The following is a 14168-nucleotide window of genomic DNA, read 5'->3' on the forward strand; positions in this document are numbered from 1 at the left end:
GAAACGGCTTTGACCCCTCCCCCTAAAAGTCCCTTGAAATCCCTCTGATCATCCCCCCCTTTACATCTGAAAGCTTCGACCCCCTCCCCTTTGCATCTGCAAGCCACTTGCCCTTCTCAAACTTCCTTACAACCTTGAAATTCGTTTTGGTAAAAAATCTATTTAGGCAGTCCCGACTCGTTACCTAAATTGAGGTTCGGGTGTTATGAAAATTAGGGTCACAAAAATGCCAAACATACATATTATTCAAAGTTTCTTATCATAAAAAATGCTCTTCCGGGTTTTCGATCTAGTGGACACCCTGGTATGGCCAAACGCAGTATCTCGTCTGCGTCCATTCTCCATCGGCAGAGCCCATTTTATCCCCCAATCGCACACCCCGTTTACGCCCATGGCAATGCTCGCCGCTACATATCTCATAATTGGATGGAAAGTCGTTTTCGATGTCGATCGATCGCGCTCGCACGCAGCGATAAGTGCACATACGCATATACCTACCTAGTGTGTAACTAGTCAGTCAGCCATAGTCAGATTGATATGGATTTCATTTCTCTCGCTATCAGTTGAAGGATCGCGAAACGCGCGAATTCATCTACGACTTCATTCAGAACTACAAGGTGGTGGACGCGATGAAGTCGGAGCAGAGCGTCACTCGGAAGCAGAAGCAAGCAGCGCCACCACCCGTGCCCGTTCGCAGCCAACAGGAGTCACAGGTAACCCTCTACAACAGCTGATCATGAGGAACACGTGCTCGACGATCATACTAACATGTGGCTCATCTCTCCTCCTCACAGCCCCTGGTAAATGGAAACACACAGCAACGGAACCCACCGCCGCCGCCTCCCAATCGGACCTTACCACCGCTACCGGCAACAACCCCACCGAAGGTGAACCAAGCACCCTCACGACCACCTCCCATGCAGCCAGCTGCCCCGGCAGCGCCCTCTCCGGGACCAGTAAGTTTTCGATCGATTAGAAACTAGCTTCTTGTTAACATAAAAATAATATTTTTTCGAATTTATCCTACAGCCCCCACCACCTCCACCGCCACCTGCCTCTTCCGGTGCCGTTCCACCACCGCCACCTCCGATGATGACACCCGGAACGGTGAAAGCGCAAGCCCCTGCCGCTCCCTTGCCGGTCGTGGACGACGGTCGGTCAGCACTGCTGGATAGCATCCGCAAGGGAACTACACTTAAGGTAAGTCGAGCAGTATTTTTATACGATATTGCGAGGATCATGCGTTCGCGTTGTATGCGGATAGTTATGGGTTCAATTCCCAGTCACAAAACACTGTCGAACCAACTTCGAGCCGTCCACTGCCACCTGCGGCTACTCGGATGCTGAGAATCTGCTTGAAAGCAAACACCCTGGAATCCGTGCGCAGCTAACTCTTGTTGCCAGCAAGTGTGCTGCATTGAGACTCTGTGCACGGATGGAAGACCTGACCTTCTTATTTGGTCGCTATTAAACAAGATCCAGCTGGTTCCCGCGCCCAGACATGATCTAATATAGACGCTAATCCAGTTTGGACACTCTGTACAGAATCTGGTGAAGCACCTCAAAGCCGTCGAGCAATTGAATGATGCAGGAGCTCGTGGAAAAGCTGGCCGGGTGCCTGCGATTAAATTTGGCCATTGGTCATTCGTGAACACGAACCAATCAACAACTCTTGGGTTTTTGCGGATTATATATCCACAGCTGTAAAGGCGTGGGTATTCAGCATGACCATGCTGAGGGTGAAGGGTTCGATTCTCCCGATCGATCCAGAAACTTTTCGTAAAGGAAATTTCCTTGACTTCTTTGCGTAAATCATAAGAACGAATCACTGCAATGTATTCAAAAACAAATGTCTGGAGAAATTATAGAAGGAATTCCTAGAAGAATTGTTGGTGCATTTCCCAAGAAGAATTACTGAAGAAATCCCAGAAGGAACTCCTGGAGGAATGCCTAGAGGAGTTCTTGGAGGAATCCCTGGAAAAATTCCTGGTAAACTGGAGGAATTCCTACACAGCTAATCGCGTTCGGTAATTTTTACCTAAATCTCAACCGCTGAGCGTTCGCTAATGGGTTTTAAACGATATTCTGTGAAAAATTACCAAATTTCGGTAAAATGTTATCGTTTATCTGTCAAACTCTAACGAATTTCGGTAAAAGTTGCTAACTCTACCGAATTTTTCCTGTAAAACAAACTTGACGGTTGAGATTTCGGTGAAACATTACCGAAGTCGGTGATTTTTTCTAACTGTGATAGGGAAATTGCTGATGCAACTCCTGGAGCAATCCCTAGAGGAATTCTTGAAGGAATCTCTGGAAGAATCCTTGAATGGAGAAATTTCTGGAAGAAGTTTTGAAGGATAACCTGGAAAACATCATAGAAAAATCCCTGGAGGAATTGCTTGAAAAATCACTGGAGCAATTCCAGGAGGAATCCCTGGGGTAATTCCTGGAGGAATGCTTGTAGGATTTCTTAGATGAACCTCTGGAGGATTTTTTAGAGGAATCCCTGCAAGAATTCCCAGAGGAAGAATTCTTGGAGGAATCCATCCTTTAGGGATTCCTTGAAGTAATCCCAAGAGGAATTCCTGAGGGAATCCCAGGACGAAGTACTGAATCAATCAAAGAAGGAATGAAATCCTGAAGGAATCCTAATTTTTGTACCGCGGTAACCGGACGGTGTTCGGAATCCGGTGTCCCTACATTGGGGAATAAAACGCGCACGAATGTACGGATAAAAACTACTTTATTCGCGACACGTTAAAAGGTACAACATTTATTCGCGAGACGTAAACAATAACCTGACTACTATAGACAACAATACACAGACACAGAGCACAAACGACAACCAAATTAAAATACATTGATGCGCTTCCATTGCTTCGCGCACGACAGTAGTGCTCTGTCTTGTGCGAACTCAGCGGCGCGGTACACCGCAATCGGGTTGTCCACAACACTAATAAAAGTTCGCGGAGGAACTCCTGGAGGAATACCTCTGGCAGTTTCTGAAGAATTCCTGAAGAAACCTCAGGAGGAATCCTGGAAGGAATTCAGAGACGGATTCCTGAGGCAATCCCTAAATAGCTCCTGGAGGAAGTCCTGGACTGATTCCTAGAGGAGTTCCTGAAAGAATTCCAGGAGGAATTCCTGAAGGAACCCTAAGAAGAATTCCTTCAAATTCTTGGAGGAATTTTCAAAGTTCTTTCTGAAAATCCCTGGAGGAATTAATTCCTTAGAAAATCCCAGGAGAACTTCCTTAACGAACTCCTAGAACAATATTTCTGTAGAAATCTCTGGAAAAATCTGAAGGAATCCATGTATGTAGTTATTTCTTGAAGAATTATTGAAGGAATCCTTGGCTGGACTCCTAAAGAATTGTTTTTACAAAGTTTTTAAGAAATTCGTGGATTATTATTATTATTATAATCCAGGGTATTTTTTTCTAAAAGAATTCCTGGAAGAAATTTCTGCAGAAATATTTTGAATAATTCCGAATGGAATTATTAAAGCAATTCTAGCGGTATTCTTGAAGGAATATATGGAGAAATTCCTGAAAAAATCTCTGAAGGAACGCCTGCAGAAACATTGTAAAGGATCTCTGGTAATTTTTTTAGGAATCCCTGGAGAATTTGCTGAACTTACCTAACCGATCAGGCTAAGGCCGGGGTGGCTTCTGCTGTACATAGTAGCCGTCTCCATTCCACTCGGTCCATGGCTGTTTGTCTCCAGTTCCGCACTCTGCGTAGGGTCCGCAGATCGTCCTCCACTTGGTCGACCCACCTAGCTCGCTGCGCTTCACGTCTTCTTGTACCGGCCGGATGACTCTCGAGAACCATTTTAGTCGGGTTGCTTTCCGACATTCTGATGACGTGACCCGCCCACCGTAGCCTCCCGATTTTCGCGGTATGGACGATAGTTGGTTCTCTCAGCAGCTGATGCAGCTCGTGGTTCATTCGCCTTCTCCAAGTCCCGTCTTCCATCTGCACTCCGCCGTAGATGGTACGCAACACCTTCCGTTCGAAAACTCCAAGGGCGCGTTGTTCCTCTGCACGTAGAGTCCATGTTTCGTGCCCATAGAGGATCACCGGTCTAATCAGCGTTTTGTAGAGAGTTAACATCGTGTGACGGCGAACTTTTTTCGATCGTAGAGTTCTACGGAGTCCAAAGTAAGCTCTGCTGGTGTCGTTGTCTGCGGCCACCAGTGAGCCCAAGTACACGAATTTTTCAACTGCCTATTTCATCACCGTCGATAGAAATTTGGGGTGGCGGACGCGGTGACTCTTCCCTGGAGCCCTTTGCCATCATGTACTTTGTCTTCGACACATGAATAACTAATCCGATTCGCCTGGCCTCACTCTTTAGTCGGATGTACGTTTCCGCCGTCGTCTCAAATTTACGAGCTTTAATATCAATATCATCAGCAAAACCAAGCAGCTGAACGGACTTCGTGAAAATCGTCCCACTCGTGTTCATCCCCGCTCTCCTTATTACACCCTCTAAAGCATTGTTGAACAGCAAGCACGAAGACCATCACCTTGCCGTAACCCTCTGCGAGATTCGAAGGGACTCGAGAGTGTCCCTGATACTCGAACTACGCACATCACTCGATTCATCGTCGCCTTGATCAATCATATCAGTTTTTCCGGGAGTTCGTATTCGTGCATAATCTGCCATAGCTGGTCTCAATCGATTGTATCATACGCCGATTTGAAATCGATGAACAAGTGATGTGTGGGCACGTTGTATTCGCGGCATTTCTGCAACACCTGGCGGATGGCGAACATCTGGTCCGTTGTAGCGCGTACACCCATGAATCCAGCGTAATGCTAACCCACGAACTGTCTTGCAATCGGTGATAGACGGCGGCATAAAATTTGAGAGAGTATCTTGTAGGCAGCGCTCAATAGTGTGATCGCGCGATAGTTCCTGCAATCCAACTTGGCGCCCTTTTTGTAGATGGGACACACGATACCTTCCATCCGTTCCTCCGGTAATTAGCTATTTTACGAGACGTTGTACCGGTGGGCCGCTCATTGTTATTGTTTACATTTGATGTTTTTGTTTTCGCGAAAAGTAGCATAACATTTGGTGAGCGCCAATCAGATTTTAGCTGGCAGAGATGTTTCGGTTTCTAATGTGGCATGTATCAATCACCCGGGCTGCATCAAGCCACTAACAGATGAGAAAACATCCCCGCGGTCTACGGGTATTGATTATAGTGGACGGATTGGTGCATTTTTGCAGCTAAATGAACCCCATTTGTTGGATGGGCCTGTATCACATGTTATGCTAGCGAAAATGTAAATAAATGGGCCCAGCGGTTGGACTTCAAAACTGGTAAACATTCAAAAAACAGCTGATTTGAAACGTCTCATAAAATGCCTTATACTTCCTCCTCCTCCCAAATCTTGATAATGACCCAGTGTAGTGCTCTCACCAGTGCTTCTCCACCGTATTTTAGAAGCTCGCTCCAGCGGCTTTGTTGTTTTCAACCGGCCAACCTCCTCCTCAATCACTCGGAGGTCAGGGGCAGGAAGTCTTTCGTCCTCTGCACATATCCCACTAGTGCAGAGGTTCCCAAACTTTTTGCTATCGCGGCGCCTTTCAAAATTTTCGTGAATGTCACGGCGCACCAACAAAAAAAAAATCATTATTTTAGAACAACCTTCAATTCAAAAATTTGAATGCAAAAGTGTGAAGAATTTTCTATACCATGTTTTCTCAAAATCGAAAAAAAAATTTCCAAACATATTTTTAAGAAAAAATGCTTAAGGATTTCATAAATATTTGTTAGATTTTAAATGTCATATTTATTTATCGTACTGACTATACGAATATTCTACCAAAAATAGTGAAACTGTTGCGAAGCTTTTATAATGTCGGGGAAATTGGAATAATTTCATTGAATTTTATAAAAATCTGAGTTTCCTGCAGAAATTAGAAAGCTTTCGAAGACGTTAAGTCAAGTATGTTAATGAATATTGAGGAAAATTTCAGCAAACTCATGCGTTTGATTATTAAACCCTAGGAAAAGTTTGAGGAGCTATCTTCCCCATGAAATTTGGATGACTATTTTTGAGAAAGTTGATTAACCTTTATAGCAAAAAAGTCTTAATCTCGCGATCATAAAAAAACTTCGAAACGCGTCCTAATGAGATCAAAAGTTACATGGTTTTCCATAATTTTCCATCAAGATCAAGATCTTAAAAATAATCAATTTTGAGATGTGACTTAGGTACTTGTACAAAACCGACAATTTGCAGAAGTATTCTGTGATTGTGACGTTATTAAAAAAATGTGGTCCCGAAAAACAGGAGACATTATAAAGTTAACCAGACTTAACGAAATTATTATGGAAAGAACTTGAATAGGATTTTTATAATGTTTACTGTTGATAGAATCAAAAACTCAACTAAAGTATAGAAAATTAAAATATCAGTTTTAGAATCTTAACAAAAGCTTCTCAAGACTCAAAAAAAAATAAAAATTAGTTAGAAATCAAAATTTTTAAAGAGGAACCAGAAATTCCATAGAATACTCGAAGGTTGGGATAAATTTCGAAAAATGCTGTGTAGTACTACTTCCAAGGTCCATAAAACAAAATGACAGACGTTCCCTGATTGAATTTCAATTATTTATCTTTTTGTTTTGGCTCAAGAGCCTGCGGCGCACCTGCGAAATGTTCACGGCGCACCAGGGCGCCGCGGCGCACAGTTTGGGAAGCACTGCACTAGTGCGCTGGTTAGCGAATCCAGCATAGACGAGAACTGGTCTATCGGCCACCTGGGGGGAGCATAACAATACTGCAGTAGTACACTCCGTTGATCTTCGCAATTGCGAAGCCCTCGTTCGACGTGGAAATTATTTCCTGGACCAGAAAACAACCGGTTGTACAGATCGCCGCTAGCTTGGCCTTATCCGCTACCCAGTTCCTTTTGTTCGTACTTGTCTGTACTTGACTCCGAGACTGACTGCCACAGCAACTGTTGTACGGCTTTACAGTGGTTTAGGTGTGTAACCTGCATTATCGTCTGATAGTTCGATCTCCTCGCGTGCCTAGACATTGAGGCTCGCCCGTCGTGTGACCCTTCTTCGCCGTGCAAATCAGGCATTTTGGTGCCGAGTTACACTCCCTGGTGAAATGGCCCCCTACTCCGCATTTCCTGCAGAGCTTGCTCCAGTGGGGGCCTTCACACGCCCAAGACATATGTCCTTGCTCAAAGCACTTGTAGCACACCACTGGCGACTCGTATATGTATGCTGAGCGGGCACACTGGCCAGCTTATTATGTTTCCAGTTCAAAACCGAATTAGCGACATTTTTTCTTTGACTTCCGCTGCTTTTGCCTTGCGTTGGACACAATGTCGGAAGTGGGGCGCTGTATAGTGCACCAGGTGTACAATACAGCGCCCCACTTCCGACATTATGTTTAACGCAGGGCAAAGGCAGCGGAAGTCAAAGAAAAAATGTCGCTAATTCGGTTTTGAACTGGAAACATAATACTCTGATCTTGCCGACTGCAGTCGCCTTGTTCACCTCCCCTACGAGGAGCTTGATCGTGGCGACCTGCGTGCCAACCGGGCCCTTTCGTAGGCGGTTCGATGTACTTGGTGCATCTTCCTTGCATTATGTTTAAGTGCGGCTGCGAGCGCTTCTGCGTCGGTGATCTCGTCCAGGTTTTTACACTAGATACTCGCCTCCGCCGTTAGGGCTCTTACCTGCACTTTTTCGTCCAGTACCTCTTGAGCTAGTGCTTTGTAGGAGGTACTTTTCTTGGCCGCCTCCTTCTTTAGTACTAGCATCATCTTTCCAGGTCTGGTGCGCCTTATGCTTTTTACATCCGCGCCCAGCGGTGAGAGACGATTTTCGCCTCGCATGGACCTCAGCACCTCAGTGTACTTGTCTGACTTTAGTTTTCTCACAACCTTCTTGTTTCCGATCGTAATCCAACGGTTTTCTTCTTCTTCGGTTGGTTTCCGTTGCTCTTAGGGTTGGCCTCTTGGGGCTTGGTTTCCCTGCCCTTTGCGTATTTCGCAACCGACTTGGCAGCCTGGTACTCGCGCTGGCCGTGCCCTTCTTCCTCTTTGGTTTTTCGTCTGTCTTTGGCGGACGCTTCTTGAGTCGCGTCTTCTCTGCTGGTTTCTACCATGCAGCTCGAGCCGAAGGGTGGTTTGACCTCTCCGCTACGGCTCCGGCGAGCTGCATCGTCGCGTTGCCAGCAAAGAGGAAGCTGTCCGTTTGGGTCGAGCACTCGACCAGAAGATCATACTCCTTCTTGGCAAGAACCAGCGATTTGCGGAGCTTTAGCAGGTCCTTGCTGATGGTAGTCCGCCTGCTTGTGTAGCTCGCTGATCAGCTCGTCCAGTTGTTCGGCAACTACCAAGTACCAACATCTTTGGTAGCCCGATCATGTTGCGGTTTAGTGCCCGCGTGAGGTCCGCGCCGGTCATCTGTGCTTCCTCGACCGGTGCTGCGCCGCCTCGTGCTCCTCCTGTTGAACCTCCTTCCGTCTGCTCGCCGGCGGGTACACCATCCCCTCGTAGTGGCGATCTCGCCAGTCCTCCTCGCACGAATGGGTTCAACGCCGTTCGATCACACTATTGTTGTTCATGGATTTGGTAGTAGTCGTCGTTTCTGTTGGGACCCCCTTAGAACCGCTATCCCTCACAGTAGTCCCTCACTGAAGAAGTCGCCAATGATCCTGGTGGTCATGTATGCAAGCAGGGAGGCCACCCGAGGGTTGGCCTAGGCCCTTATGGGAAATGGGCACAGAATTATCCGGAGATCAATTTAAAAGCACTTTTCGAAGCAAAATTTGTAGCATCAATCGTTTCTCAATTCGGCCGGCCATAATCAAAACAACGCAGACCAAAGGAAACGCGTGACAGTTTCAAAAATCCAGTGCTCGAGCGCACAGCCTACTACGATCTGTCAGAAACTATTTTAGGGACCCCAGGAGAAAAATTCTCATCGAATTCTAAGAGATAACCAAGCGGAATGGTACGAGATAATTTAGAGGAATTCCAAAAGGAACTTCTCGGGGAAACCGCTTATCGCCAATGTTACCAAGAAACGATTAAATTCGCACATTAAGATCTACCAACTGTCTTCTTTTATCCATTGCAGAAAGTGGACCAAAGCGCGCTGAGCACCGGCAGCGGTGGCGACCCCCGCTCGGACCTGATGTCGCAGATCCGCGACGGAACGGTGCTACGGCCTGTGGGCGATCGCGAACCCAACGCGGACCGAAGCAGTGGCAGCGCCGGAAGCGGCGAAGTAGGAACCGACGCGCTGGCCGATGCCCTACGGCGGGCGCTCGCCGAACGGGGTCGCGTCATCCGGTCCAGCGACGAGGACGATAGCGATTCCAATTCGGCCAACGACGATTGGGACGACTAAGGATCGCTCCGGGGTAAGTTTTGCGGGGAAAGGGAAAGAGATACGAGTCAACTATTCTTATCGAGAACGCGGTGCCAAATGATGATGCGGATAGAAGAAGAGGAAGTAGTTAGGAGAACAGGTTACCGAGAGATAACGTGTGGGGGAGACGACCGAGGATATAGTGATAACCTAAGAAGAAATCGAATACGCGAGCGTGTATTGCTATTAGCTCGCGATAGATGCACACAATTTAAATCAATCAATTTAGTCTTACGAGCACAAGCCTTCTTTTAAATTGTAATTATTTGTTTTATTTTTCTCTACCGTATATGTAACAAACTGCCTTTTTGAATGTGTATTTATAGGGAAAAAAGTAGATAATTCTATTTTCTAGCTTTATTCAAATTTCTAACTATAGTGACTAAAGTGGGGAATGCAATGTTACACTTTCAAATTTTACACTTTCGTTTAAACAGCGTCATGGGGATCATCTGACGGAATTATTTTTTTAATATCATGAAGACATTTTCACTGAATATATGGGGAACTCCACGAATTTTTACTGATGATGCCTCTTTAAATTTTACGCCTACTTATATTGCTCCAATTGTTTCAAGGGTTCTACTGTGAATGTCCTTTCACATCAAGAGCCAAACAAATAAACTGACTGGACCTACTACAGAAAATATTAACACTGTAAAACCATAAATAAGACCACAGGTAAACAAACGTAACACTTAGAACAATTTTCGTGAAAAACCATCGCCCAACTCACACTACCTGATGGAAATCTTTCAGTAAACGCTGCACGGAAAATCCAAACTACCTAATATTTGGGTCGACTTTACTCAAAATTGAGTATATCGAATAAACTCGTTACCTAAAATTAGGTTGTTTTCCCTCTCTGGCTCACCGATGTTGTCAAAAACAATCAAAGATGCATCTACCCAAAGGGCCAATAAGCCAATTTTGGGTGAATGTCATTCTACTCAAAATTGAGTTGAATGAGGGGGGTCTTAGGTTGAATTTACCTACTATTGAGTATATTTTTAGCTGGGGGTAAAGGCAATCTACCTAGCGTGAGTTTAATCGATTTACTCAAATTTTGGCTTATTGGGCCGAACTATGGAATTGCGTCAAAAGAACTCAATTTTGGGTAGTTTGGCGGTTCCGTGTGCGTTGTGCAATATCGTCAACAGAAGGCGCTAGTGTGAAACGTCAAACGCTGAGAAAAACGATGCACGCGCCTCTGTTTGTGAAAGCCACAACTATGAAGATTTGAAAAGATCGGTAAAAGCGTGGCCGATGAAATTTTCGCCAATGTTACGTCTGTTTGTCTGTATAATACGTTCAAATTCTTCAAGTAATTGAACTTTCTTTAATATTGAATTCAGCTTCGTTGGGGTTTTTAGATGCTTTTCATCAAACTTCTCGCACGGTCTGCGGTGATATGGATGGACATTTTTTAAACGATCCTTCGGGACTCGTACTTGACACGAATTTCTCATGTTTATAGACAGAATTCTTTGTTATTCCACTCAGTCTTTCTCTCTTCGCCTTAGTGCGAAAAGTAACAAAGAGCAAGCAATCATCATTTTAGTAGCTTTTGCTTTCCATCAAATTGCAACTTCAAATAGGGTATTTTCTTTCCGTGATTGCCTAACTGCCCACTTATGCTCTGTTTAGTGCAACGAAAGTGTAACTGAATGCTTGCAATTGCGCTGTTTTTGCTCATACATTCAAAACAAAATGTAGTAATCCCTCTAATAGCGACAAGTTTATCGTACGTGATCCATTCAAAACAATAAGTAGAATAATAACTGAAGGCAGAAGGATAGATACAATCATACCGAGCGCGGGCGGGCATAGTAGTAAAGAAGCACTAGTGTAAACCAGATCAGATTCACATAGACCACCACTGAGTTTTAGGTGTGTTAATCTGCCTACTTCCTACGACTAGACTTGCCCTGTACCAAAAAAGGTGAAACAAAATTTTAGATGGTGTAAATAGTCTAAATCAATTGCCCTAGTCTAATAAGTTGATCAGTGGTGTAACATTGTTTATGTTTCTTATTTCTGTAGAATGAATGTAGATTTTCTTCCTTTTCTAAACTAGAACACTGTTCTGTATTTCTATTACTAGCTAACTACAATCCTGTTTAGATTTGTACTTTTCAATTTATACATGTGTATTCTTATTCTTCTTCTGTATGTAATATATCAAAAAGGCGCAAATATAATTACTATGTTAACAAATGGAGCTTATTCGTTAGTAAATAGAGCAAAAAGAACCTTCTTGATTATATTTTAGGCGTTTTTAACTTATCACCCTTTCATCCCTTTCCATCATCAGCAGACACAGTAGTTTTCCCTTTGGCATCGCACATAATCATTTCACCATTCGCCAGTAGAACGTTTCGTTTTTCTATCTTCTCGGTGTTGTTGAGCAAATCTTCGCGGTTCGCCCATATGACTCGAAGCTCCTGAATCTAGAATCCAACCATCGTAAATCTCCTTCTCAAACGCTGCAAAGCAAACGTTACCTTCGGTTTGTTTTTGGAATTCTTTCGCTGTTAGGGCTTTTCGATCATCAAATCCATCACTTCTTTCGCACCGTTGATCGGACTCCTTCAGAAGTAACAAACGTCATCGTAAAAACATCCATCCGGCTTTGAATCGAGGCCACAATGCTTTCGTATTATTAAGGCAAACTTGCCAAGATCAAAGCCACATTCATGTCTTCGTCCATCCTACATCTAACATTTTCAATTCTCTCGAATAGCTCTTCGAACTCATCCAGATATCGCCGCATGTTACCACCTTCTGCAAGCTACAGTTTTGACAACTTTTTAATCAGCGCAACCTTTCCAACCGATGAATCCTTCACATAATAGTCCTTTAGCAGTGTTCAAGCTTCTCCTGCTGTACCGACATCCTCGATGATCCTTAGTTGAGCTTATTATATAGATAAGGAATCCAATTGTTTGGACCGCCAACTCGTCGTTCGTCTTCCACTCAGTCGTCTTTTCCTCACCTGTATCTTCAGGAGATACGTTGTAGCTCCACAAACTTTCTTGGCTCAAGACCTGATGAGCTCGAATCGTCGAGGTTTCGTAGTTGCCCCACGAGAATCGTTCGATACCCAGCTTCGCAAAATCCATTTTGATTCTCCTCTGAATGACAAATCAGTTTAACTTAGAACGGAAATAACAACTCAACGAAGCACTGTTATTGTTGTTGCACAATCGTTTTGTCAACAACCTTACCGATAAGCTGCAGATTATCGAAACGGGAGCAAAGTTGGCCAACGGCTGTTTCCAAGCGGTGAACTCATGTAGGCTCGCTATTAACAAATTACCGTTCAACGAAGGAGAAAACGTTCAAGTTCTCGTCAAAAGTATACTACATTTCCTCGGCAGTCAAAACGAGCTGCCGCACGTTACCAGTTGCTTCCGTCTACCTGTAAAACCTTCGAAATGGGCTGATCGTTCTATCACACCTACGGTCGTCGTGTGTTTCGATTCCACAGAGTCGAGACAGAACGTGCTACGTAAGTACTTCGAAAAATTCAGGCAAGCGAAGCTGTGCAATCTCAACGGCGGTCCATCTCTCGAATATCGCTTCACCATCAATGAAGTGTTATCGCTCCCCACCTTCAGGATTCCGAACCACGCACTTCGGCTCAAGCAAACAAAGGTACTGAAGTCCGTATTTGTCAAGAACGACCGCGTATCTGTCTTGTTTCCCAATCAAGAGCGATATCTACCCATTGACAGTGTGCAACAACTACATGAGCTTGCAGGGAATTCCTCACAACACCAACTGCCTCGCTGACGTTTCTAAAGACTATAAATGACAAATTCCTCTAACCTTCGCATCGGACACCTAAATGTCAGGGGTCTGGAACACCATATCGATGGTGTGAAACTTCTACTTGACTCCAACAAGTATCACCTCTTTGCCGTTTCCGAAACAAAATTGAAAATTTCCTCTCCTGTCGGACCTGTGCGCATTCCTGGTTACAACTTCGTCAAACATTCGTTGCCTTCTGGTCGCGGACGAGGAACAAAATCCTGCGGAGGAGTTGGCTTCTATGTAAGGAAAGGGATCAAGGCGACACCTATAATAAAATCCCTCCACGATAACAACCAACCCATCGGTTCGAGAGTCGAATATTTGGCTGTCCAAGTCAAGATCAACGAGCTAAACATCGGTGTGGTTGTCATGTATAACCCGTCGTGTTCAAACCAATCATTTGCTCAACATTACGAAAAAGTCCTTATAGAGCTGCTCGACTTCGGCTTCGATAGAACTTTCATAGTACATAGGTGACTTCAACATCAACGTCGCTGCTAGCCAACCTTCCGCCAATTTCATCTCGTTGAGACGGATTCATACAACCTTCAATCTGTCAATCCTTAACACCGGCCCTACTCGAATCACCGACACCACTTCATCCACGATAGATCTGCTGATCACCGACTGCCCCCAATACGTAATCAAAGCAAAGGCATCCTCTGCTAGCAGCATTTCGGACCATGAAGTGATATATCTGCTTGCAGACATCAAAGTACGGAAACCACCCAGGCAGACAGTTCGTGTAAGGAACTTTCGCAACATTGACTCGACCCAGCTACAGATCGATTTTCAAGCCAAGGATCTCCGACCATTTTTCGCATCGGACGATGTTAATGCTAAAACCACAATTTTGACTGACGCGGACGCGTTGAAAGACCTTCTGGATACACACGCTCCTGAACGAACCATCACCATTCGAGATGAGCGCACCC

At 44.7% G+C, this 14168-nt stretch overlaps 1 protein-coding gene across 1 annotated transcript in view; it reads left to right on the top strand.

Annotated features, from left to right (window-relative positions):
• The window catches only part of LOC109422026 (actin nucleation-promoting factor WASL), a 28588-nt gene extending 16954 nt beyond the window's left edge, over nt 1–11634 (top strand). The window contains exons 5-8 of the mRNA XM_062843436.1: nt 564–713; nt 795–956; nt 1030–1200; nt 9124–11634. Coding sequence (XP_062699420.1) covers nt 564–713; nt 795–956; nt 1030–1200; nt 9124–9396 — 756 coding nt within the window. The 3' untranslated portion in view covers nt 9397–11634. The remainder of the gene's footprint in view (nt 1–563; nt 714–794; nt 957–1029; nt 1201–9123) is intronic.
• Nucleotides 11635–14168: the final 2534 nt, after the last annotated feature.

This window comes from Aedes albopictus, unplaced genomic scaffold (genome assembly GCF_035046485.1).
Source record: "Aedes albopictus strain Foshan unplaced genomic scaffold, AalbF5 HiC_scaffold_210, whole genome shotgun sequence".
NCBI classification, from domain to species: Eukaryota; Metazoa; Arthropoda; class Insecta; order Diptera; family Culicidae; genus Aedes; species Aedes albopictus.